The sequence below is a fragment of the Triplophysa rosa genome, linkage group LG9, assembly GCF_024868665.1.
Source record: "Triplophysa rosa linkage group LG9, Trosa_1v2, whole genome shotgun sequence".
Lineage (NCBI taxonomy): Eukaryota > Metazoa > Chordata > Actinopteri > Cypriniformes > Nemacheilidae > Triplophysa > Triplophysa rosa.
In genome coordinates, this window is record NC_079898.1 from 16,831,615 (window position 1) to 16,857,071 (window position 25,457).

Sequence of the window (25,457 nt, forward strand, 5' to 3'; positions counted from 1 at the left end):
CAAGCAATGATGTGAAGATTTCCTGGCCACTGATTAATCCTGCTGCTTTTATTTTTAGTACTGATAAAGCATTTGTGACTTTTTGACCTATCAACACAATTGGTTTCTATTGTGCTGTTGTGGCATTGTGAATTGCATCAGCAGTGCAATAGCGTGTGTGTGCTGAATAAAAAAAGTAATGCCAAACCTGTTACTCATAATATTAAAAATAGAACAAAATCCAAGTGCAAGGCTAAATATTAGAAAACCAGCAGTTATTCCTTGAAGTCATATGTGCCACTGACTTCACACTAGCTTTTTTACACCTAAACACACGCTGTCATTAACTAAACTATATAAATTAATGTAAAAATGTATCAAAAGGATGGGACAGTGTAATGCTGTTTGTCTCCACGGGGTGGAGAAAGTGGATTACAATTAATTGCAGTTGGCGGACAGGGTTCAATAGGCCAACCCCTTATTACAAACATTTTATTTTATTGAATACGATTTTAAAAGGTAGCATATAACAAATGCATACAAGTTTTCTTCCACACAGTCTTTTATTTGTAAATAATAAAAATGAACTCTTGAATATAAAACATACACATTATTTGAGCCACGTCTGCTGTACAAAGTAATGTTGCAGTGAATACTTTCAATTTTGTTTCAGTGGAACACGTGAACTGTAAACAATCAGTATCTTGAATAATACTGACAAAGTAAATAAGTCTGCCGTGACAGGCATAAAAAGTAAACTTCTCAATGAAACAAGGAAGGAACCATGAGCATTTATGATAAAGCAACAGGTCAGTAGAGGTCCAAATTTCTCTGGTGAGTGTGGGCATAATTTAGCGAATAAAAATATTTTTTTTGACGCATCCCTTCTTCCGCTCAGCAGAACCAAGAGACAGATCACTGATCCAGTAACTTGAACAGGGCAGCTTTGTAAATATAAGTAAACTTTGCAGACTCATATTTACAATATATGCATGTACGCAAGTGATACACTATTTTTTCAATATCGATATATCTCTAAGTCTTTGTGGTTTTGTATAATCATACTCCATATACAGATAGCTCTAAATTTTTTATTTGTTATCTACCTTAGTTATAGTCCCACAGTAGTACAGACTACAGTGAACACCAATATCTTCAATAAAACAGGGCCTTGTGTTTGTTCGGTACTACAGTACAGCATTTATTCATCCATTGGGTAAAAACAATAAAACCATTTCAAAACTTCTTATAGACATTCAGCCCCAAATAAGGCCTGTGTGTATGGCTGAACCTGGCCAAATGCCCACACATGGAATGAATGGCTTAATTTTATTTGATAATCTATTTATATCAAGTACAAGCAAACTGTACAAGTACATGCAACATACAAGCTGACCTACAGTTTGTGGAACTAACACACACTTATTGTAGTCTCTTTTTTCTCATCTGTCTTGTTTTACAAAATGTGCATGCAACTTGGAACAGTTCCAGATTCATGCTGTTCCCCTTATTGGTGACGAAAGGCGGTCTTTTAAGACCACCTCTCACCTACTGTCACATTCATTCAAATGCTCAGGGGATCTGTGAGATTCATTTGATTCGAAACTAAACTCAAATGACAAACAGCTAAAAATAGGAAGCTTACAATAATTTGGCCTCTTCTGTTTTTCCCCTTTTTTGTTAAAAAAACCAAGCAATTGTGCTTGCATTAAAATAATGTAAACTCTAGTCGGGTAGAAATTCTAATATCGGTATGTACAGGTCCGAACAGAATCGAAAAAAAAAAAAATGCTGTCAAATGCCAGTGATGCGTTTCGTGATGGGAAGAACTCCAAGAAGTCAAACGTGTTAGTGAATGAATGCATTTCCTGTTAGGGCTGAAAAGAAAAGAAACTATGGTGGCAGCGTCGTACAGTTCCGGTGTTCAAATACAAGTGGTTCGCGTTTTCCATGAAGCTCGTATGACACAAATGCCAGAAAACATGAAGCATGTTTTCACATTCTACAAAGTGTGCCTATTTACCGACAGTAAAGTGAAAAGGCAAAGCAGTCGGTGCCGACTGCTGTAAACAGACTTAAAAGGTTTTCAGGCGTCCCTGCCTTCCTAGACACAAACACGTGCACTCTCTCTCACACACACTCACACAATCTGAGTTCATGCCCGATCGGCACAAGGTGAGGTCTCAGACGCAGCATCCACGATGTCGAGAGAAAACTCTCAAAGAAGACTATTTCTTGACCTTTATAGATTGACTTCTGGTCTCTCTCAGTGGAGTGACTTCCTGTAAGTGCAATATAGAGGAGGGGCAGTGCTGTCCCTGCTATAAAAAAAGCATCTTAAACCAGCATAAACGGATTTGCTGGCCTTAAAGTAAAAGTTAATCCAAAAACGAAAATTCTGTCATCATTTACTCACCCTCTTGTCATTTCAAACAGTTACTATTTTCTTTATATTTTGAAAAATGTTGGTAACCAAAAACTGATGGTCCCCATTGACTTCTATTGTATGTACACAAAACCAATGCAAGTGAATGGGGGCCACTTGACAACATTCTTCAAAATATCTTCTTTTGTGTTCTGCAGAAGAAAGAAAGTCATACAAGTTTGAAATGACAAGAGGGTGTGTAAATGATGACAGCATTTTTATTTTTGGGTGAACTATCACTTGGTCTCTGATCTGTCATCATGCTGGAAGACCAAGCTAAACCAGTTTGAGTGTTTTCTTTCCTCTCACTCGTTCTCTGTCATATCACTGCCTCTCTGAATCGCCTACACTCTGTAAACGGATAGAAAACGTATGCGCTGACTGACCAGAGCCATCTAGGGTACCAGCACCATCACAATTCTTGCCGCTCTCTTTTATTTGGGTTGAATTGTCACCATCGTCTCAGCAACACAACATGCAGTAAGGAGCAGAGTGGATCAAAGGAAATCTCTACAACCCAAAGATCAAAAGGAAAAGAGAGAAGTGATTGTCAGGCTTCAGCAAAGCTTTGATCGAGATTTCTTTCCATCTGTCTTTTTATCTGCCACTCTGCTTCTGATTGTTGCCTCTTGTCCTTGGTCCGCTAGGTCGTGTTCTGCGTTGCGCCCTCGTCTGTTTACTAGGACCTGACGCCTGGCGGCACTGAAGAGTCCAGCGATGTTTGGGAAGCGCGACGAGTGAGAGGAGCTAAAGTCGGGTCGACCAGTGATGAGGGGGGGAACAGTTTGTACCAACCGATCACCGTGCTAGAAAGATCCAGCTCTTCTAAAAGAATCTGTGCAACTCCCATGAAACATTTGTGGTCCATACGGCCATAATCTCCCCAGACTATGATCTGAAGGCACATTTAAAACGCACTGTTTAGATAGCAACAAACAGGGGACTGTGCAAGTAGAGACAAATGGGTCAAACTTGCTTCCTACCTGGAGAACTTTACCCTGCGGACTTTCCTCGAACAGCAGCGCTTGTTGATACAGAGGATCCAGCGTTTTACGTGCAATCTTGGTTTTCTTTTTGGCTTTGCACACACCATTTTCCAGCAAGTAGACCTTGACGTAGGGAGCTGTGAAGACCAGACACATAGCTCACAAAGTTCCAGTCACAATGAAATATAACTTCAATGGTCTTAAAATATTTGGAAATGTAATATATGCTTTGGAAAAGCAGTAAAGTTTCCCCCCCAAAAATTGTTATATAATTCAAAGACATGTGTACACTTTTAAGTGTGTCTTAAGTGTTCATAAACTTTCAGGGGTCACTGCATTTTGAAAAGGCAGTTACAGCACTTGGCTGTGCCAAATTCAATTCAATTCAATTCAATTCAATTTTATTTATATAGTGCTTTTCACAATGTGCATTGTTCCAAAGCAGCTTTACAGGAGCAATTAAGAAAAACACAGAAAGGTAAAACACAGCACAGTGCATGGTGTTTATAGACCAAGCAAGATCATTATAATAAATAATATCTAATAAATAAATGAATAAATAAATAAATAAATGCAGTCTCCCGGTGAGCAAGCCAACACTGCACTGCTCTGCTGTGGCGAGGAACCCAAACTCCAATGATGAATAATGGAGAAAAAAAAACATCGGGAGAAACCAGGCTCAGCCGGGAGGGCCAGATCTCCTCTGACGTGTCATAGCTGCACTCAGTGACCCCGACCAAAGCCACCGAGCAACGTCCACGAAGAACAGGGAGAGCCCACGAGCCGCGACCCAGGAAGCCCCACCCGCCGAAACCGTGCAGGTCCAACCCGGTCCCATTCCGCGATCAACAACAGACAACAGAGGAACAACCAGGGAAAAGTAGTAATGGCATAATTAACTTTATTCCTCTGTTCTCCGACATCGACCACAAAACAAGACCAACCAGACCAGACCCACACAGTCCCAACAAATGAAACGCCCCGAACCACAACCAACAAGCCCCCCCACTCCCTACAACACCCACCCAGCTACCTCCAATCAAAGTCACTGAGTGCAGCCATAACTTCAAACTGCTGTCATGTGATGTAAGTTTAGCATTAAATACCAAGTATTGTAAATTTAGCATTTATGTGACAGGTAGTCCGTTTTTGCTCTCGGTTGGGGATGGAATTGTCTGAGCTGGGCCGGCCAAATGTCTTCATTATAGTCTAAAATAACTGCAATGTGAAATTTACATGAAATTATTATTGTCCTCACAGTTAATCCAGAGGCAATGTACTGTCAGATTTGGTTAAAAAAAAAGTGTTTGCAAAATATCATTACCACGTGCATTAACTAACATGAACTAACAATGAACAATATAGTTTTTTAACATTTATACATTTTTGATAATGGTAGTTCATACAAATAGAATTTGTTCATTGTGAATTAACTCAACATTATTGTAGTTTTACCAACATGCTTAATGCTTAAAAATCACTGATAACAATGTTACCATAATGAGTGGGAGACATATTAAATAAAGACAAAGGAGAAAATCTTAGAACACACTCTTACCCGGCAGCGATTTGGAACCTGGTTTAGGTGTAAGACCACGGGCCCTGATAACCTCTACCTCCAGCTTCCCTTTTTTATCCATCATTCCAATCTGAACATCACCTGAAGTGCATACAAGAGAAGATGTAAGTGACATTTGCTCAAACTAATCTAAATAGTTGAAAAATCCATCAAATTACAGCTGGTATAAACGGTTTCAACGGCAACAACATAAACAAACATTATGTGGCCCAAACTTAACTTCCGGTAGACCTCCGCAATTAATACAATGAATACAATACAATATTGATATAAATGAATATGAATTAAATATAAAATAAATTGTTATATTATAACCATTATTCTAGTGCAAATTCAACAACCTAACTCTATACAGTCCAACTTACCCATAGCAGGTGTTGCAAGTGTTTGCCTACCCACTAACTGAGCAGGACCGAGACCATCTAAGAAGTCGCTGAACTGGCTGTCGGCCCCCAACCTCATCCCTGAGAAGATCAGACTGAGACACATACACAGAGGTGATTTCGTACCACATCACAACACAAACAAGTTGTTTCAATGAATATAGACAAATATACAGACACATCTCTCAATCCCAATTTTGAGAAAAGCATATGTGTAATATTGTCATTGAAATCCTTCATGGTTCTGGATTTGTTTCCATTAAATCTGTGTATGCAGCCTGCCCATAGAGTTCAAACAACTCCTGAAATCCCTCCCATCTCCTCCCAGAGCAGACTTATGGTATGTAAACCCTGTCCTGGGTTAAGGCCCCTCAATAATACACTCAATATTTCCTTTGAGGCCAGCACAATTTCCATGACCTAACTCCTGCAGGAATGTCTGAGGGACGTGCCAGCCCGTGTCATGCTTCCATATGAACGGCCTAATTTGATTTCAGATGCGTTTTAAAACATATTCAGGTGAAATAACCTTTAAATCACAGAATTACTGGTTATTTCACACTCTGTGATATGACACAACTGACTGTTGCTGCGAAGGGAAGCGCGGCTGACCCGTTTTGCATAGCCGCAAGACTCAGCCAAGACCCGTTCTGCAGATGATGGATATTGTAATTATTATAGAGGAGTATCGCTTGCCATCTGGCTCCTAAAATGGAGTTGGGAACAAAGTGGACACAGCATTAACTCTTTTAATCAGCGCTCATGTGTGTGTTTCTCAGCAGAATGCTCTTTATTTGCTTATCTTATCTAGCGTTTTTCCACATAAATCGAGATGGACGATGCTCATGTGTACATGACACACAGCCTGCTGAGCGTGCACTTATGTATAAATTATAATTTTGTAGCAGATGCACGAAAATCGAGACGGAACATTTTCGAGGCAACCTAAAAGTGAATCTTGCTGCAAAAAAAGCAGAATTTATTTGGAAAGTTGTATAGGTAGACAAATAAGGGGTTACGCTGTGCTGGATACTAACTTGCCCTCAGAGCTGTAACTGTTCATGCTGCCGTCTGTGGATTCTCGGCTGGCCTGGCGGGCCATGACGTTGCGGGGATACTCCACTGCCATACCCGTCTCCTGACTGCGCTGGATCTGACTGGATCCCTTTGCTTTCTTGTTGGCTGCTTCTGTGGACGGAAGGCAAAGATGCATTACCATACACATGGCTGTCAAAGTGTTTTTATATTTCCCTTTAAAAATAACAACAATATATCATTGAAATACATTCATTTTGACAAAAAGAAGTGTTAATTAAGTGTAACCAATACGGCGCACATTTTGGCGCTGCATCATGTGTGTATACATTAAAGGACCAGTGTGTAATTTTTTGGAGGATCTATTGACGGAAATGCAATATAATATACATAACTATGTGTTCAGAGGTGTATACAGACCTAACATAATGAAGCGTTAAGTTTTTATTGCCTTAGAATGAGCAATTTCTATCTACATACGTCGTGGGTCCCCTTACATGGAATTCTCGATGTTGTTTCTATAGTAGCCCTAAACGGACAGACTGGTCTACAGAGCGTGTTTCGTAAATACGTTATCTCCTTCGAAAAAAAGAAGCAAAAACAACATCTGATCTTAGCAACCGAAGTGCTTCGAAATAGAGGAGGAGTGGAGTGAGCCGTTAGTTGCAACCTCACCACTAGATGCCACTAAATACATACACTGGACATTTAGGTTAGTGCTATTCTTACAGCTGTCACTCAAAAGAAAATATTGCATCTGAGACACTCTTCACCCCTGTTGAAAGTAACATCTCCTGCTAGACGTCATGGGGCACTAGCCTTACTATTTATGGCCTTCTGATGGATTACAGTTCCTTTGAAAATGTCAGCCACTATAAAGTGGCCAGATTGTGCCAGTTGTTTGAGTAAAAATGCTGCAGAGAGATTTATCACTCCACTCAAAGTGTCCACTTTTATCAAACCCTCATTACTGGCTAATTCTGAAAATGATGAATGATACGTGATATTCATAAATGTACGTTTGAATTTACCTCTTAACTGTTCTTTTTAGATATAATGTACTTTAGGTTAAAATGATTGCTTAACAACTACATTTTTAGGAATGTCATGTTACTTTTTTCATATGTTTGGTAACCAATGCAATGATGAAATCAGCTCTGTGTTTAATGTATTCTGTTCTAAAATAAAGCTTCGCGGACTGCCTAAAACCCCCTTAGCTGTTATAAAATGCACTGTAACCCACTGCTTCATGGAGCTTATTGCTTTTATAAAACGATTATTCCATATGCGTAGCAAGGTTTCATAAAATAAAGTAAATAAAGTGATATTTAGGCTATTTAATGCGGTCAGCAGTTATGAATGTTTTTTTTTTATAACGGCTTAGAACTCGGCTCAACCAATCAGAATTAAGCCCCAGAACTGACCGTTTTATAAGCAGTATTATGCATTTGTATCTTAATAAAAAGTACTGTTAATCCCATTTCTAATTTTGCAATCTTTGTGAATGGAGGAAGATGAAGGTGCAATGAGCAAAGCATGAAGCAGCTGTTACAGTGCAACAGAGCTCTTTAAAAGGCTGATTTATCTTAGCTTTGCTACTCTTTGTGATTTATCATCTGATAGGCCTTTTAAGATATTATCCAGGAGCTTGGCAATGAGTGGTTTTTGAATTTGTTTCTTTTTTCAGCACACCATTTATTAAACTATAAACAGACACTGCTTAAAATATGGAATTTTAGAGGATATCAGATCCAACTTCAAAGGCATTTGTCTACATTACATCTGATAACAATCCGGGGTTAATCTGCAACTGACAGTGTGAACTCCTGCCAGTGCTAACATGCTGCCATTCATATTTCTATTCTGAGTCTTCAGCACCCACTGATAAACAGCAATAATTCTCACTAAATAAAACTTATTTACCCACCAGATCATTCCAAATCTGTTCTTTACACGTTTAAAGGGTTCTTTGTTTAAAAGAACACAAAAGGAGAAGTGTAATGAATAATGCAGCAATCTGTAGCTTAACTTCTCATTTTAGTTTGCTAGGCATCTCAGTTTTAAACGTAAAATTGCAGTTTACTTTACATTCTTATCTTGTTGAAAACAAACCATAAAGAACCTTTAACATCCAAAGAGGCTTTCTGTTTCACAAAAGGTTTTTTGTGGCGAAATAAAGTTCTTCAGATTATAAAAAGGTACGAAAGAGATGGTTCTTTAAAGAACCTTTGACTGAATGGTACTTTGTGGAACCAAAAATGGTTCTTCTATGGCATCGCTGTGAAGAACCTTTAAAGCATCTTTATTTTTAAGAGTGTATATAATTAAATCTAAGATATTCGTGTAACATTTTGGTTATATCATATAGGTTATAAATGTTCTGTTCGAAGGATTAAATAATAAGGTAAGGAGAACGTTTTCATTATGTACTCAAATTTTTTTATTTTTTTTATTTAATTTTTTTTATTATTAAGTTATTATTTACAGATAATTATAAGGCAGCGGCTATTTGCAAGTTTAGAAGCATTTCTTAGTGATATGCTATTTACACTAACTAAAAATAGCTGTAGGGCCTATTTTCTTTGGATTAAGCAGAAATAGTAGTTAGATGCTTTTTACTTATAAATAGTGGCAGATAACGTTACTATTTGCACCTCAGTATTGTTGTGCATTAAACATTATGCAATAATAACAGACAGTAAATCATTATATTTATAATAAATATTAAAATGATGGCAACTTATTGAGATATTAAAGCCCTATACCTACCCCTAACCTTACCCTAAACCTACTGTAAAGTATATGAATAAAAATTAATTTTAAGTCTTAAATCAATTTTATTGAAAACAAATGCCTTTATGATCTGTAAAGTAATAAAAAAGGTTAAAGAAGGTTTTCAGCAGAATTAGAACCCCCGTCTCCCCTGCCACGCTATACAGACTGTACCCTTCATGCCACTCAAATCGCTGTTTGAAATGGCATCAATCTTACACTTTCTCTATTCCAATCACATATTGGTGGGCGGAGCTAGTGTAAATAGTCTCTGCCAGCAAGGCGGGCTATTTGTACTCAGTGTAAATAGACACTACGTAATTATAAATCAATCAGTCAGTCTAATTGATTGAATCATTCTGGTTTTAAGAAAATCTTTAATTTCATAATATTTTTGCAAGTTTGTTTGGTGCAAAAATTACACACTTTACTTTTAAGCAAAAAGATGTCCCGCAGTCTTGGCCAAATGGTCTGGCCGATGTACGAAGTCGGTTTAAACAGTGTGGAATTGGTTCACATAACATTTCAGTTTTTATTTTGGTGACCATGTCCTTCTATGTTTGGCTTTAATGACAACAATGCAGTACTTGGTGAATGTCACCTACTGTTACTGATAATACAAAGCACAAGACTTTTTCTTGGCTATGGTATATTCACAGTTGATTTTACATTCTGCTCCAGTAGAGGGCACCTCAGGCTAACAGAGCAAGAACACGAAACTTGTCTATCTCTTTCACTGCTTTTTAAAATGGTTTAACAGTGTGTAAAAGTTATATTTAAAACTTTATTGTTGTAATGTTCAGTGTCATCTGTTAGTGTTGGATGTCTTGATGTAAACAGTTGTAAATAGTTGTAAGGACTGCTTGTTCTTGGGTTTGTTTAAGAACAATAAACAATCTACTGTATGTGCCTGTTTGATTTTTTTGCCAGGCTTCAAAATGAACATTTAGCCACACCAGCCATTGGTGAGATGACGTGAGAAAACTAGCCACAGTTCATACAGGTCATAATATTTTATTTTCTATTCTTATAATAAAAATAACCAAAGAGAATATTATGTTTTTGTTGCAAACAGCAAGGGACTATTCAGAATATTCTTTCTATTTCATAGCGGGTAACTCTGTTTCATTTAAGTCATTTTGTACATTTCAGACTCTGCTGGCAAGCCATATGCTAATTGTTAAAAAAAAACATACTGTGTAGTGTGTAAGCCCAAACCTAAGATTTTAATCTGATTGAATTCAGGAAGACACAAGGCAATGATGAATGCAAATGATTGGCTGGAAGAGTCTGACCTGTCTGACTTAGCTGAGAGGTGCTCCTGCTGCGGCGAGAGGGAATGCCCACAATGGCGACTACACGGGCACTAAGGCTGGATCTGCGCTTTTTTCCTCCTGCTCCCAGTGTTCCGAGAGCCGTGTCTGACTGGCTGCCGTCTGTGCGCTCCAGAGAGTAGATCTCCCCGCTTGCACTCTTCAGCATGCTGCGGCTGGACGGATGAATGTGACGGCTGAAGAAGACATGATGGGTGCTGAATGTCAGCAACCCAAATAACATGATATGCAAATCATGCACCTAAAATTGATCAATCTAATTTTCTGTGCTGTTTTTACTTTCTCCTGCTCTTTTATTTTCCTTAAAATTTGCTATTAAAGGTTTGATTTTATAAATAGCTTTTTTTTGCAAAAGAGCGGCAGTGTGGACATATTGTGCCGAATATTACATGTAGGTCACACACATACATAAGCTTTAAATGTAGCAAAAACAACCTGATTAATTCCAAAGGTCAGAGAAGGGGGGGATGATTTAGTAAAACCTAAATTGGGACCTTTTGGTCCAAGAAACCAATTATAAGTGGTAAGGAACTGTTACAAATGTATAGAATATGGCCCCTTATTAGTTTGAAGATTGACAACTGCCCTTTATACTGAATATTTAACCATGTTAAACTGTGAAAATATTTTCACATTGAACAAATACAACATTAAATTATTTACACAATCTTTAACAAATAACAACACTAAACCTTACTTTGTCAAATGGAAAAAAACTCATACACTCATGTATGTTATGCTGGGTGAAGACACTTAAATGCACTCAATAAACTGTGATTATGTTTATGCGTCTCACCTGAAGCGACCTCTTGGCCGTTCTGATTGAATGGACATGTAGCTGGTGCTACTGATCCGCGAGGCACTGCTGGCGCGAGAGATGGCTGACACGTCACTGACATCACTGTCTGAGGACTTATGGGACACATTGTCACAGCTCCGTCGCTGCTCCTTATAAAGCTTTTAAAAAGTAAAGTACCACATATTAAAAAACATACACACTTAGAGGCAGAATATTCAAATAATATATCATTTATATACCAATCCAAAGTCTGAACCGAGAGAGAAGACAGAGTACCACTTACCTCTCGTTTATTCTTCAGCGTCCTCTCCATGTCCTGGCTGGTACTGGAGGGAGCTGGTGTTCGGAAGGTGCGTACTTTCATTTGCCGCGTTCGCTCCTCTGAGGCAAGAGCTGACATATAACACCCCAGTAAGATGACAATTCTCATATTTAAAGTGTTCTGGCATTGTCACGGCTTATGAATGAAGAATAAGTTCTATGTTTCCAACTAGAATGTCACTAAAAGAAGGCAAAATGCAATTTAGCAGTAAAAAAGACTGTACCTTGTTCTACATTGCTGCTTTTGGCGGGGACTTGGGGTAACTGTCTGACCTTGCGCGAGGAAGATGAAGCCGCTGCTGAAGAGGAAAATGAGGGGCCAGAGTGTGGTTGCACCCTGATAGAGTAGAGTTGAGAGAAAGAGAGAGAAAGAGAGAAAGAAAAGCAATGGAAACTTTAGCATACATGTATCATCTAGTGCAAAGATGATCTATAACCAGCCTGGAAGACATACTGAGCAACTGTTTGGCAAACAGCATCAAATAAAATACATTTTCTCCTCGAATTACGATGCTAAAAATGTATAGCCAGTGACATTCACTTAATCGTAAAGTATATTTAGTCACAATTGTCATTATGCAGAGACAGTATTAGACCTAAAGCAATACATTTTAATTATAAAGACCGCTGACTCAGTCATTGACCAGTCAGAAAACACTTACATATAAAGGTTTCGGTTTGGATATCTGTGTCCTAAAGACATAATCAAGACACAGAAACTTTAAACAGCACCCTGCTTTATCACAATATTCTTAAGGTTAAGGAAAAAATCTCTCTCTTTAGCACCTTCATGATAATAAAATATGGAAATACACTCAAGATTTTGGCTAAAACTTTGACAAATGACTTTATCCACACAGTATCCATATCTTTAGTTAAATATAGTTTCTCTGTACATTTACACCTCTGAATCTTAATCTGTTATTGCTAAGAGCCATAAGGAAAGCAAAACAAGCACAATAGTGAAAGGTGTGAAATTCATGAAAAAAGTGATCAACTGTGAAAGGCAAGCTTGCTGTGAACAGTAAGCTGTGGGTAGGTGGTGGAGAGGTTGTGGAATTTCAGTACAAAAGCAGCAACCACACTGAGCTTTGAAAGTAAGGAGCAGATTATAAGAATGACAAAATAGGAAAGGATTATTCTTATTGAATACGTGACACATAGGTTTGAGTGTGAGTGTGAATAAGGGATAGGTTAACCACAGGATTCTCAGCCCAGATCAGGGTCACCACCTTTCCATTCGGAGTGAGCCTGGGGTTGACCCTCCCCCTGGGTCACCTTACCCAATGGCGGAAGAAATACCCTCTTCCCGTGTGAGCCCTTTAAAATGGAGGTTGGCTTTATTCTGCAGGCCAGTAAGAAAAGCAGCATACAAGATAGAATAATAAAATACATGTGAAAAACCGTGGAATTAAAAACAATGAAAACAGAGAAGTGACACAATATTTGTGAAAACAAACTGTGAACGTGTGGATCATTAAATATGTTTCTCGCAAGTGCAGTGAAATATTTTCCTGTAAAAGTTCAGCAACACATAAAATGTAAAAATAGTCCAGAACAATTAAACCCAATAAAAAAACCTCCTCCACAGATCAAATCAGCAAGCGAAGAAAACAGTCCCTAACACAGATATCGTCCGAAAACACTGGACTTTCAACGAGCCGACGAAACAAATGTGACATGACATGGTTTTTTGAGTCTTACCGCTCACTGTCAGATATTTTCTTGCCAAGTTTCTGACAGCTCGGCTTGTCCAGAGTTCTCGACTGCCTGCAACATGGAAATGATTTAGGCGAGACACAAAATAAAAGAATGAGGAGTGACTTCACTCAGGACTCAACAGACATTGAAAGAAACTGCTGCCTAATAAAATGGCACAATGGAGATGGACGTGTTGTTTGTATATGTGCTCTAGAACTCTGTGTGCGTGTGTACCTCTGTGCGTCTGGCTTTGCACTGAGGTGGTGCACAGTCTCCTGTGCAGGAAACATAGCCTCCAAAACCCAGCTGATTCATAAGATCAGGTCAAACACATGTGATTGGCATGGAGAGGACGGCACATGGACAGACGCGCACACACACACACACACACACACACACACACACACACACACACACACACACACACACACACACACACACACACACACACACACACACACACACACACACACACACACAATGACACAGCATGGGCTGATGTTAACAATACAGAATTGTGCCACTTAAAAATCCTCACTACAAAAGAAAATGATATATAAGACGCATACATGTGACACACAGTGAGTGATATGGGACACAAAGATATGACTCTTGACTTTAAATGCAATTTGTCCAAAACCTCTTAAATCAGTATTCAGGTGTGAATACAGGTAAACATAAGTCAATAAGTGATAACAGAAATAAAGAGGGTTTGTTAAATGTCTGTATAGCAAGAACTGGAGCAATATGCATACAGAAGCCTCAAAAAGTATTTTAAGGTGTAAGCCACATTTAAGGAGTAGGCCTACACTACCGGTCAAAAGTTTGGGATCAATTGACAAAAAATGTTTCTCATGCTGTTAAAAATCAATGTTTGAAATTACTTGTGTGGACAAAAATATAATTTTGCCAACATATTCATTTCTTTCTAGACTACATTTTTTTTGTTAATGGATTACTTGGACAAAATAATGAATAAAAAGCAGCCAAGAAGAGTCTAGCATAGATGAAAATGCCTTCAAAACTGTTTAAAAAGCATCCCAGATTGAGACATCAAGCAGCTGGCTTAAAAAATGCCAAGAGAACGATTTTGCAAATTCTAGTCAAATGGTGAATACTTTGAAGGTGCTAAAATAGAACGAGTTCAGTTATTTTGAATGCTTTTAGTCACAACATAACACAGTTACAATAATACAATAATACAGTTACAACTGTATTATTCCATGGGTTTGATGAGTTTACTATTATTCTAAAATATGGAAAAAATATAAATGAGTTTATTTGCACAGCTATGTTGTAACTAGTACCGTCCAAACTATATTAACTCTGTTGTATTTTAGCTTCTTCAAAGTAGTCACCCTTTCACTAGAATTTACAAAATTGAACTCTTGGCATTTTATTACCCATGTGAAGCTTTTTAAACAGTATTGAAAGAATTTTCATCTATGCTGGACTCTTATTGGCTGCTTTTTATTAATTTGGTTCAAGTTGTAAATTACAAAAATATGTTTTTAATAAAGAAAAAAATGCAAGAAATTAATGTTGGCAGAATTATATTTTTGCCTACAAAGGTAATTTCAAACATTGAAACCTTCAGATTAAAAGATTTTTAAGATCATGAGAAACATTTTTGTTAAGTGATCCTAAACTTTTGACCAGTTGTACTTTTTGAGGTCCCTGTATTTTTATAGTTCCTCTAAAGCTAATATCAAAGAACGCAGTATAAAAACTGCAGAAAGTATTTAGAAACAAGAACGCACAACCTCAGAAAACCAAGCAAATCCACAGCACACTACACTACAAACCACACCACAAAAGCCACACCACATTTTATTAAAGCTTTCAAGCAGCCTAAGAGCTACAAAATACACAGGTGAGCACTACAACCATGGGGCTGGGTAACAACAAGTTATAGGTCAGAAGCAACAGGGAGCAGAGGGCTGGAGGGTTAGCTACAAAACTGAGCCGAATGGCAGTAGGGCTATACGGACAGGTTAGAAGAGCAGAAAGGGTTAGCAACAGAACTGAAGGAGGACAGGAGCGATACCTGTCATCTTCTGGGGAGGCATGCTGAATTAGGATCCTGGGGCTGGTGGGTCTGGTACGGGGCAGAGACTGCGTGCTCCTGCGTGAGTGTGTGTGTGATCCACAAACACCCAAAGAGTTTAAAGTGGAGATGGAAGAAACACGGGAGGTCAATATTGAGAATCTGATATTGGTTACAGATTCAGGGGACTCATTTGCTAATTAAACCTTTTCATCTACATAGTCGAAGTAAATCTAGAAAAATGCTTGCCACCAAAAACACAAAATACAGCTGTGAACATCAGGAGAGACTGGACACTAACATGACAGAGTAGTGTGACACAAAGGTGATTTCCTACTGTCTAACATAACACAATGAGTGTTATAATAAAGGTGCAACATTAAAGGAAACAAAACAAAATAAAAAGAATAGAATAGAATAGTTCACCCAAAAGAAAAGTCTATCCGAAACCATATGCTCCTATTTTAACTGTAAAAAAAACATACAATGGATATCTTCTGAAGTCAGCTTGATAGGGTTGCATAAAAAGAATACTAAAATGTACATCTTTATACTTTTCAAACATGGAATTGGCATAAGGGCGGGTAAAAAATTGCAGAATTTTCAGATTTGGTGAACTATTCATTGACAGATTAAACAAAATTGGTATAATCCATTTCTAAACAAACATGTACCTGTCACGTTCGGGTGAATTGGAATTAGATTCTGGTCTCAGACAGTTGGTACTAGCACTTCTAACCCTGTCAAGAGAGGGCTGTAGATCCCTAGCGTCACAATATGCCATCCAATGAAGTAGGAAGGAGAAAGAAAAGTGGACAGGGAAATGACAAAAGGCAAAAATGTTAGGCTCAACATAAAGTGAAAAGCAAGTCTTAACCTGTACAATCACTTGAAGGAAAGGAAGTTTAGTTGGAAGATATGCTTAAATGTGTCGAGGGATTTTTTTTCTTTTTAAAGCACTAAACAGGGAGCTAATGCCTCTTGAGGACTTTTGGATATTCAGTGTTGTTTTCAATTTATGAAATGGGGTTTATATGTTCGACCCCTTACCTAAAATTGATCTTGTCTGTGAACTTAAAAACTCGTGTGACCGAACGTTGAGTAGCAGTGACTACAGACAGCCGTGGTTTTGACTTAAGGCATGCAGGTAGTGTTGAGCTGAACAAACAAAAATGTAACAAGTGCAAACAAAAGGAATCACAAGTTACAGAAAATGAGAGGCAAAAAAGATATCCCTGTGCAAAAAAGATTAGACAACCTTTCTATAGGATACGCCAAGATGGCTATTTACAATGAACAGTGATTTATCTTTATCTACTTGATGAAATCACACTGAAGTTTGCAATTTCTGCACCACTAGAACCATCAAACACACAAAAAGACTTTTTCAATACCATCTGTTTGTAATTGGTCAAAAAAACTGGTAGTCCCACCCCCAGACTCAAGTACTTGTTTGAGTCAGTGTTGTTATGTCCATTCATGACACTTCAAAAAACAGATTACAGTTGTGTTTGGTGCAGCTAGTGTTGTAGAAATGACATATTTCGCCTTTAACATTAAAGCGATAGCACTCGAAAAAAAAATTCTGTCATCATTTACTTATCTTCTTGTCATTTCAAACCTATATGACTTTCTTCCACAGAACACAAAAGACGATATTTGGAAGAATGTCTGGCCCCCATTCACCCATTGGTTTTGTGTCCATACAATAGAAGTGAATAGGGGCCAGTGCAGTTCTGTTACCAACTCTTCAAAATATCTTCTTTTGTGTTCTGCGGACAAAATAAACTCATAAAGTTTTAAATCGACAATAGGGTGAGTAAATGATGACAGAATTTTCATTTTTGGGTGAACTATCACTTCAAGATTCTCACTCCTTACCCCTATCACCTACTAACAGCTGATTCCCATTGGCTCTATTGGCATCTCTAGTTAAAGAACTATAATATCTGCCAATCTGTTTGTAAATTATAATTGTAAATCCTGGGAAGTTATAAAGTTTACAAATCCAATACCACTACAGCATCTTTTATATTTACATTTGCATTATTTTAAACATTCAGTTTGTTTTGGAAGAACAAAATACAGTGACGATGTTCTCACAGAAGTGAGTACACCCCTCACGTTTTTGTAAATATTTTATTATATCTTTTCATGAAACCACACTGAAGAAATGAAACTTTGCTACAGTATAAAGTAGTGAGTGTACAGCTTGTATAACAGTGTAAATTTGCTGTCCCCTCAAAATAACTCAAAACACAGCCATTAAAGGAGTCATGAATTAAGACATCAATTTTATTTGGGAGGGAATCATATTCAAGCGAACATCCTGTAAGTGTCAGAACTGAAAACTCCCTTGTTACTGAAACTGTTATTGACACCAGGCCCAGTGAACGCCACGTCCTGGAATGCACCTATCTATTGATAGGTTGAACAACGACTCCACAGAATAATATTAATGACTACTTCTCTAGCCCCACCCACTGACAGTACTGAAGTAACACAAGTTGCACGGAACCAGGTAGAGCGAGCAAGCAATAAACATGCCGTTAAAGATCGCAAAATAGAAGCAGAACATACCTGGACTTCCGGTATGAGACGCACAGGGTAGACGCGCGCTCAATTTGCTCCCACTAACGCACTTTTAATTACCTTTTTAAACCTTGAATTTTTCAGTATTTTTTTTCTAAACTGTTGATAACAGGCTTATAGAGCTGTACTGACTACTTAGCAATGTCCAAGTCTAAAGGAAAAACCGCTGAAAAAGACAAAGAAACTTCGCCGGCTGCTAGCATAACTTTGTCCGAGATTAGCATGTTACTGGAGGAGCACAGGGCAGCTCTGTCGGCTGATTTCAAGTCATCCTTCGACTCGCTGACATCTACGCTGGATAACATTCAATTCAATTCAATTCAATTTTATTTATATAGCGCTTTTCACAATGTGCATTGTTCCAACATCCACTCCACTGTGACAGATCACGAACAGCGGGTCAGCTCTCTGGAGGTTAACACCACCGAGATTGACCAGCGGCTTCAACAACTTGAGACTGCCTGCGCCGCGTTGCAGGGAGACAACAAGGCTCTCGCAGTCAAAGTGGCGGACCTGGAGGGGCGCAGCAGGCACCAAAACATCTGCATCATCGGCCTGCCTGAATCGATCGAGGGCCCTCGTCCATCGGCTTTCTTCTCTCAGTTCCTCGTTGATGTCCTCGGAACAGAGACCCTCACTTCACCCCCTGAGCTGGACCGGGCGCACCGGAGCCTCGCACCAAAGCCTGAGCCAGGAGGGAGACCACGGCCCGTCATACTGCGCTTTCATCGCTTCCAAACTAAAGACTTGGTGATCCGCGAGGCTTGCAGACTAGGTGATCTGTCCTACAAAGGCCATAAGGTCCGCTTCTACGATGACTACAGCCCCGACGTGCTAAAGCAGCGCGCCGAGTACAAGACTTCCATGGCCGAACTGTTTCAGCGCGGCTACAAGCCGGCTCTCCTTTACCCAGCGAAGCTGCGCATCACCATGCCTGACGGGGAGAAGACCTGGCTCCTTTCTGCTTCAGCGGCGGTCAAGTTTGTCCAGGGTTTACACAAAAAGCCATAAGCACGTGATCTGGCATATCTTCCTCTTGTTATTTTATCCTCTTACTATTTTTTCAGTGCAGTCTATGGCTTCGTGGCGAGTTTTTTTTTTTGTGCTTCGTCTCGATCCGTAAACTTTGTTTTTCTGCCCCTGAAACTCGCCATATAGGCTAACTGATCCCATCCGTTTAACATTCTTACCAAGTTATGTGGCCTTGCCCTCCGGCTCATTATTGTACTTTTAATATATATATTTTATGACTATGCTGTATCTATTGTTTTGGCCGATGTTAACATATTTACACCCCACACCCCCATTTATATAATATATATAGATGATTTATTATATATACATCTATATTATATAATACGTTTTTCTTCATCTCTCCTCTCACTCTTCTGTCCCAGGTATATATAGTTGTGTGGGGGTATATGTGGATATATATATTTTATTATTTTATTTTTCTTTCACATCTGACTAGCCTGACTAACTGGAAGTGGAAGGAATCAACATTACCACTGTGTATATTTTGCAACGGTTTGACTGCAAGGCTATTACGGCTGAAGGCTCATGTTCAGCTGGCCATTACATTAGCTGAGCCTTAATGTGTGACTACTATGATTGTTATAATGTTTGCTCGAACTTTTGTTCTTAAAGTTTACTAACGTTAAGTTGTGGGAATGGAGCGATAGGTTTATGGAAGTATTAAGATATGCTGATCTATGTATCAGAGAGTTGTGGGTTGCTGCCCTCTGAATCAAACTAAATCTTCAGAAAAGTGAGCTCATGCCCATCAATGCTGCAGCCGCAGCCTATCCCCTTTCAGACTTGCCATTTAAGACGTCTTTAAGTCATTTCAAATATTTAGGCATCTGTGTAACCAGAAATTACTCTGATTTGTTCAAATGTAATTTCTCCCCTCTGCTTGCTCGACTGACTCAGGACTGCCACCGTTGGTCTCTCATACCTTTATCTCTCGCTGGCAGGATAAACTGTATTAAAATGAATGTGCTTCCCAAATTCCTCTATCTCTTTCAATCTATACCCCTCTTTATTCCAAAACATTTTTTCCACTCACTCGACAGCTTGAACTCTCAGTTCATATGGAACAAAAAACCTCCCAGAATTCGGAAAGACACTCTACAAAAACCCAAAGAAATGGGTGGACTAGCACTACCAAACTTTTTATGTTATTACTGGGCCGCTAATATTCGATCTATTCTACACTGGTATCACATTAACAATCAGCCTACACCATGGCTGCAGATTGAGGTTGCTATGTGGCTCCTTCCTCTCTAATGTCCCTTTTGTGCCTCCCCCTGACATTATCACCATTATCTTATTCCAGTAATATTACAGTAAAAAACTGTCTCAAGATCTGGACTGAATTGAAACGCCATTTGGGGTTACAGTCAATTTCTCTTTTATCTCCTGTGCATTCTAACCCTCTGTTTACTCCCTCTATCAATGATCGGGCTTTCGCAGCCTGGGAGGATCGTGGGATTGTATCTGTCAAACATCTTTACATTGAGGGAATATTTGCATCCTTTGACCAACTAGTGGGTGTATTCAAATTGCAGAAATCCCACTTCTTCAGGTATTTACAAGTCAGAGACTTTGCTCGCAATCGCTTCCCCGGCTTCCCTGCTATTCCTCCTTCTACTCTGATTGACACTATTTTAAATATTAACCCCTACCTTAAAGGTACCATCTCAGAGCTATACCACACTCTCCTTACACACCAATCCTCGTCCTCTGATAAACTGTGCACTATTTGGTCCGAGGACATTAATATAGAGATAGAGCCTGAGGTCTGGCAGTGCGCTCTGAAGTGGGTCCATGCATCATCTCTTTGCGCCTGGCATGGGGTTTTGCAGTGCAAAGTCCACTGGTCTAAAAGTAAACTAGCTCACATTTATCCGGGCACCGATCCAAATTGCGATAAGTGTCACTTAGGACCAGCTAACCTTAGTCACATGTTTTGGACCTGCCCAGCTCTCTCTCGGTTCTGGAATTCTGTATTTGACTCCCTCTCAGCCATCACATCTACCAAAGTCCTCCAATCACCCTTAGTAGGCCCATCCTACTTCACTGAACTGGTGGCTTTTCTCACATTATTAGCGAGGCGTGTCATTCTGATGCACTGGAAGAACCCGTCTCCCCCCTCCCACACCCATTGGATTAGGGATGCCTTATCCTTTATGAAATTAGAGAAAATCAAACACTCCCTCCGTGGCTCCAATGAAAAATTTGTGAAGATTTGGCAACCCTTTCAAGAGCATGTCCGGTCCCTCTGGCTGGATGCTCCCCCCACTGGCTAAACAGCCCCCTGAATTGCACCTCCTTGTGGCTCCTGGCTGGCTCACGTTCTCTCCCTGTTCTAGCAGCACACAGTATGTCTCGTTTGTTAGTGTCTTTTAAGTGTCTTGCGTTCTGTTTTGCGTTCTTTTTTTGGGGGGGGTTTCTTTTCCCCCATTGGTATAATGTGTTTACAGGTTTGTGATTCTGTGTGGGTATTGACAAACTTTATCCTCTTGTCCTAAGTAACACCACTTTCTGTTATTAGTGCTTACCTCACCTCATTCATTGGGCTGTTGTATATTACCCACTCAGATGTATATAAGGGTCTGTGTCTGTTCTTTTTGTTGAAAACTCAATAAATAAATCATATATATAAAAATAAAAAAAAGCAGAACATAAAAAAAAAGATCGCAAAATATTGTGCAGTCAGCGCCTGGTTGTGGAAGAATACAGTCGCTGTATAACCTTCCTTCTGATTCCGACATTAGTAATGCGTGGTTGAAGTTTATTTTTAAAGACGTCCCAGCTCACGTGGGTACAACATTGAGCATTTGTTTGATTCATTTCACTGCGGATTCCTTTGTGAACAAGGCAGAGGTCGACGCTGGATTTGCGGAGAGACTAAAATTAAAAAGCAGTGCTGTGCCATCAATATTGTATTTGATAGGAATGGCACAGCAATCTTATGTGAGTACAAAATTTTTGTACTATACGTCACTATTGCTTTGTTAGAGATCGCTTGATATGCCCTATTCGCACGGGATAAGTATTACCTGGGGAACTCTAGTCATTTGTAATAATTGCAGAGGTTGTCTGTGATCTCAATCCCGTGCGAATCGGCCATGTCTGTAATTTGTAAAGTAAAAATTCCCCCACAAATTACCTACTATATTTTGATGGACACCGAGGTCCTGTGATAATATTAGTCCTGTGCGAATCGGCATCTCTGTGATTTGGCGGGCTCATATATCATTTTTCATTTTTGCCCCCGCCACTAGGCGTTTATACGCTTATAAGTGGCATCTCTTTTCGTCCTGGTGTTCTTCCTGTGGGGAGAATCCATGGAGTTGCCCGATCGGGTCAGCGTTGGCCTTTCTACAGGAGAGACTCGAGTGCAACCTCTCCCCATCCACGCTGAAAGTGTATGCAGCCGCTATTGCTGCTCATCACGATCTCGTGGAGGGTAAGTCTCTCGGCCAACATGACCTGGTCACCAGGTTCCTTAGGGGCGCGAGAAGGATGAATCCACCTCGATCGCACTCCATACCCTCTTGGGACCTTAATGTGGACTTACAGGGCCTTTGTACGGCTCATTTCAAGCCCCTCAGAGACGCCAGTCTCCCTCATCTAAGAATGAAGACGGCACTCTTGCTGGCACATGCTTCTATCAAGAGGGTGGGGACCTCCAGGCAGTCTCCGTGTCCCATGGGTGCCTAGAATTCGGCCCGGTAGTTCTCACGTTATCCTGAGACCCCGGCCAGGTTACGAACCTGCAGGCGCTCCCCTCTGGGGAGGAAGACCCAACCTCCAATGTGTTGTGTCCAGTATGCGCACTGCGCCTCTACTTGGACCACACGCAGAGCCTTAGAAGCTCTGAGCAGCTCTTTGTCTGTTTTGGGGGACAGCACAAGGGAAGGGCTGTCTCCAAACAGAGATTGGCGCACTGGATTGTGGATGCCATTGCTTTGGCATACCAGTCCCAAGATCACCCGTGCCGGCTTGCAGTGAGAGCCCACTCCACCCGGGGTATAGCCTCCTCATGGGCACTGGCTCAGGGCGCCTCTCTGGCAGACATATGTAGTGCTGCGGGTTGGGCTATGCCCAGTACCTTCGCAAGGTTTTACAACCTCCGCGTGGAACCAGTGTCAGCCCGTGTCTTACACGCTGCTGGCGTGTGAGGTCGGCAACTGGGTTGTGCGTATGCCTGTGAAAGTGCCTTCTCCTCTCTCCAGGCAAGTCTAGTGCACTATTTTAGCCTCCCTTCTTCCCCCTTAGGGCGAAGTGAAGGCATTCCATCCATCACTAAGCACTGGCAATTGTGGTAACAGAACGGGCGGAGCAGTCTGTTGTAACCAAGTCCAGTACTGGTAGAGTCACCCCTGCTCAGGTGGACCCCTAAACTCAGACTGTTGCCCCATACGTAGTGACTCCCCTGCAGGGTCATCCCATATGTTGAATTCCTCACTCTTGTGAGGACCTGTGACCTCTTCTCCGGTGGGTTACCCCACCTGGGTTCTGTTCCCCCTACTCGGGCTGGCGCATTTTTCACATGTTGTTCTCCCCACCAGTGAGACCATGTTGGTGTCTCCGCATGTAACCTACCCTTGTGGTAGGATGTGGCCTCCGTAGCATACTCTTCAACGAGGAGAGCAGTGTTTCCCCAGTGTTTCTCACGGAGCCGGGTGGCATCTCACTAATAGAGTTTGGTTCCTCAGTCCAAAAAATGAGTGAATGGCCACCGCCACCTCCCCTTTATACCCGTACGCACGGGGCGGGGACTGGCGTGTGTGTGCCATTGGCCAAGCCCATTGGTGTTTTAAAATTCCTCTCGGAGATGATAGGTTGTCAAGATCAAATCCCAGTCTGTCTCTAAACCCAACGTCTCGTTCCCTCCATCAGGGAACGGAGGTTACAGTCGTATCCGAGACGTTCTCAGTGTAATAATAAATGATTACACATATAGGCTGATTTATTTTTTAAGTAGTTAATAGAAAATGGATTAAATGTGTAATTTCCTTTCACCCATGTGGAATTAGCATAATTTTAAGGTTATGGAAACCAGTTAGATCGAATTTACAGTTGTTTTAAATAGGGTGAATGGGCATTAGCATATATAAAGAATGTCAGAGTTCAAGTAATGTCTGTTAGCATTCAGCATACATACCTGACGTAGATGGGGCATAAGTAAGGGCTAAGCAGTCAAAAACAGTGCATCTCTCTGTCTGTACATGATGCACTTTTGACATGTGCATTGACAGATAACTTGTGTTTCCACCCTTACAAGCAAAGGTTTTGTTGCATTTGTGGCAATGAGCGTTGTCACTGTCAGCATCAACTTTAGTGAAGTGTAACCACACTTTTGAACGTTTAGTTCTCTCTGCCATCGTCACGAATTAAGAGCGTCTTTCTTCTGTACGGCGGTTCGAGTGTGTGCGCGCTGTGTAGACACAAACTGCGTGAGAGACACGCGACGTGCTGCCTCGTGCGCTCTGCTGGGAATAACGAATATGCATGCGCCAAAGACTAAATTCTTGGTGTTATTGAAAATTAGAAAATTAGAAACTATTGTTGAGATAAAATGTGCAAGACAACGTTAATGTAGCAATAACACATAATATTTTTTTTCCTGAGGACCGAAAGCAGAACCGATAAGGGCGGAGCTTATCGATGCTCCGGTCTTTCATAATTTTGCCCCAGGGCCCGTTTAATACTGGGTTTCGGTACCTGTCCCTACTTTGGGCCCAATTTGGACATTTTCACTTAGGGGTGTACTCACTTTTGTTGCCAGCGGTTTAGACATTAACGCTGTGTGTTGAGTTTTTTGAGTTGACTCAAAAGCTGAGTTGAAACTAGTTGAGTTGAGAATTTTGAGGGGACAGCAAATTTGCACTGTTATACAAGCTGTACACTCCCTACTTTACATTGTATTAAGGTGTCATTTCTTCAGTGTTGTCACATGAAAAGATATAATAAAATATTTACAAAAATGTGAGGGGTGTACTCACTTCTGTGAGATACTGCATTACATTAGCTAGTTTGTAACAAAAGCACTCTGTGTGTTTTAGCTTCACAGAAAGGATAAAACACCCATCAGTCTGAAAGGATGCCTTTGCAAGTGCCATTCTTTTTCAAAGTGCCTTACCTGTAAATATCCTTATGAATTCCATTGACTAATAAAGGCATCTTAGGTGGAAGTGTGCTGCTGTACTTAGATAAACTCCTGGCAATGCAACATTAGCATGCAAGCATGCAAAAGGGAAACAAAAAGGATCAAAATCACAGCTGCGATTAGCTTACTCAAAAAAGCAGTGGGACATGTCACAGGTCACTTATGCAAGCAAAAAGCAACTCCCTCATTTTAAATAATTTACTGAAGATAGTCCTTCTAAGCTAGCTCATAATTTCCTATTGAGGTCAGTGACGAGCGGAATAAAAATAAATGTGTCAAAATAACACATGAGTAGAATGAGACTGTTATTTTGAGAATCCAAAC

At 40.1% G+C, this 25,457-nt stretch overlaps 1 protein-coding gene across 5 annotated transcripts in view; it reads right to left on the reverse strand.

Annotated features, from left to right (window-relative positions):
* Window positions 1-495: 495 nt before the first annotated feature.
* The window catches only part of rims1b (regulating synaptic membrane exocytosis 1b), a 76,044-nt gene continuing 51,082 nt past the window's right edge, over window positions 496-25,457 (reverse strand). Inside the window, exons 20-33 of one of the 5 annotated variants that reach the window (XM_057342815.1) lie at window positions 25,107-25,184; window positions 16,412-16,519; window positions 16,036-16,125; window positions 15,362-15,439; window positions 13,318-13,383; window positions 11,838-11,950; window positions 11,576-11,685; window positions 11,290-11,450; window positions 10,455-10,690; window positions 6,390-6,540; window positions 5,335-5,447; window positions 4,949-5,050; window positions 3,388-3,527; window positions 496-3,299 (exon numbers count right to left, since the gene is read on the reverse strand). In XM_057342815.1, the coding sequence (XP_057198798.1) occupies window positions 3,084-3,299; window positions 3,388-3,527; window positions 4,949-5,050; window positions 5,335-5,447; window positions 6,390-6,540; window positions 10,455-10,690; window positions 11,290-11,450; window positions 11,576-11,685; window positions 11,838-11,950; window positions 13,318-13,383; window positions 15,362-15,439; window positions 16,036-16,125; window positions 16,412-16,519; window positions 25,107-25,184 (1,762 nt within the window). In that variant the 3' untranslated portion in view covers window positions 496-3,083. The remainder of the gene's footprint in view (window positions 3,300-3,387; window positions 3,528-4,948; window positions 5,051-5,334; window positions 5,448-6,389; window positions 6,541-10,454; window positions 10,691-11,289; window positions 11,451-11,575; window positions 11,686-11,837; window positions 11,951-13,317; window positions 13,384-15,361; window positions 15,440-16,035; window positions 16,126-16,411; window positions 16,520-25,106; window positions 25,185-25,457) is intronic. The other 4 variants (XM_057342816.1, XM_057342817.1, XM_057342818.1 and 1 more) reach the window with 4 other exon arrangements.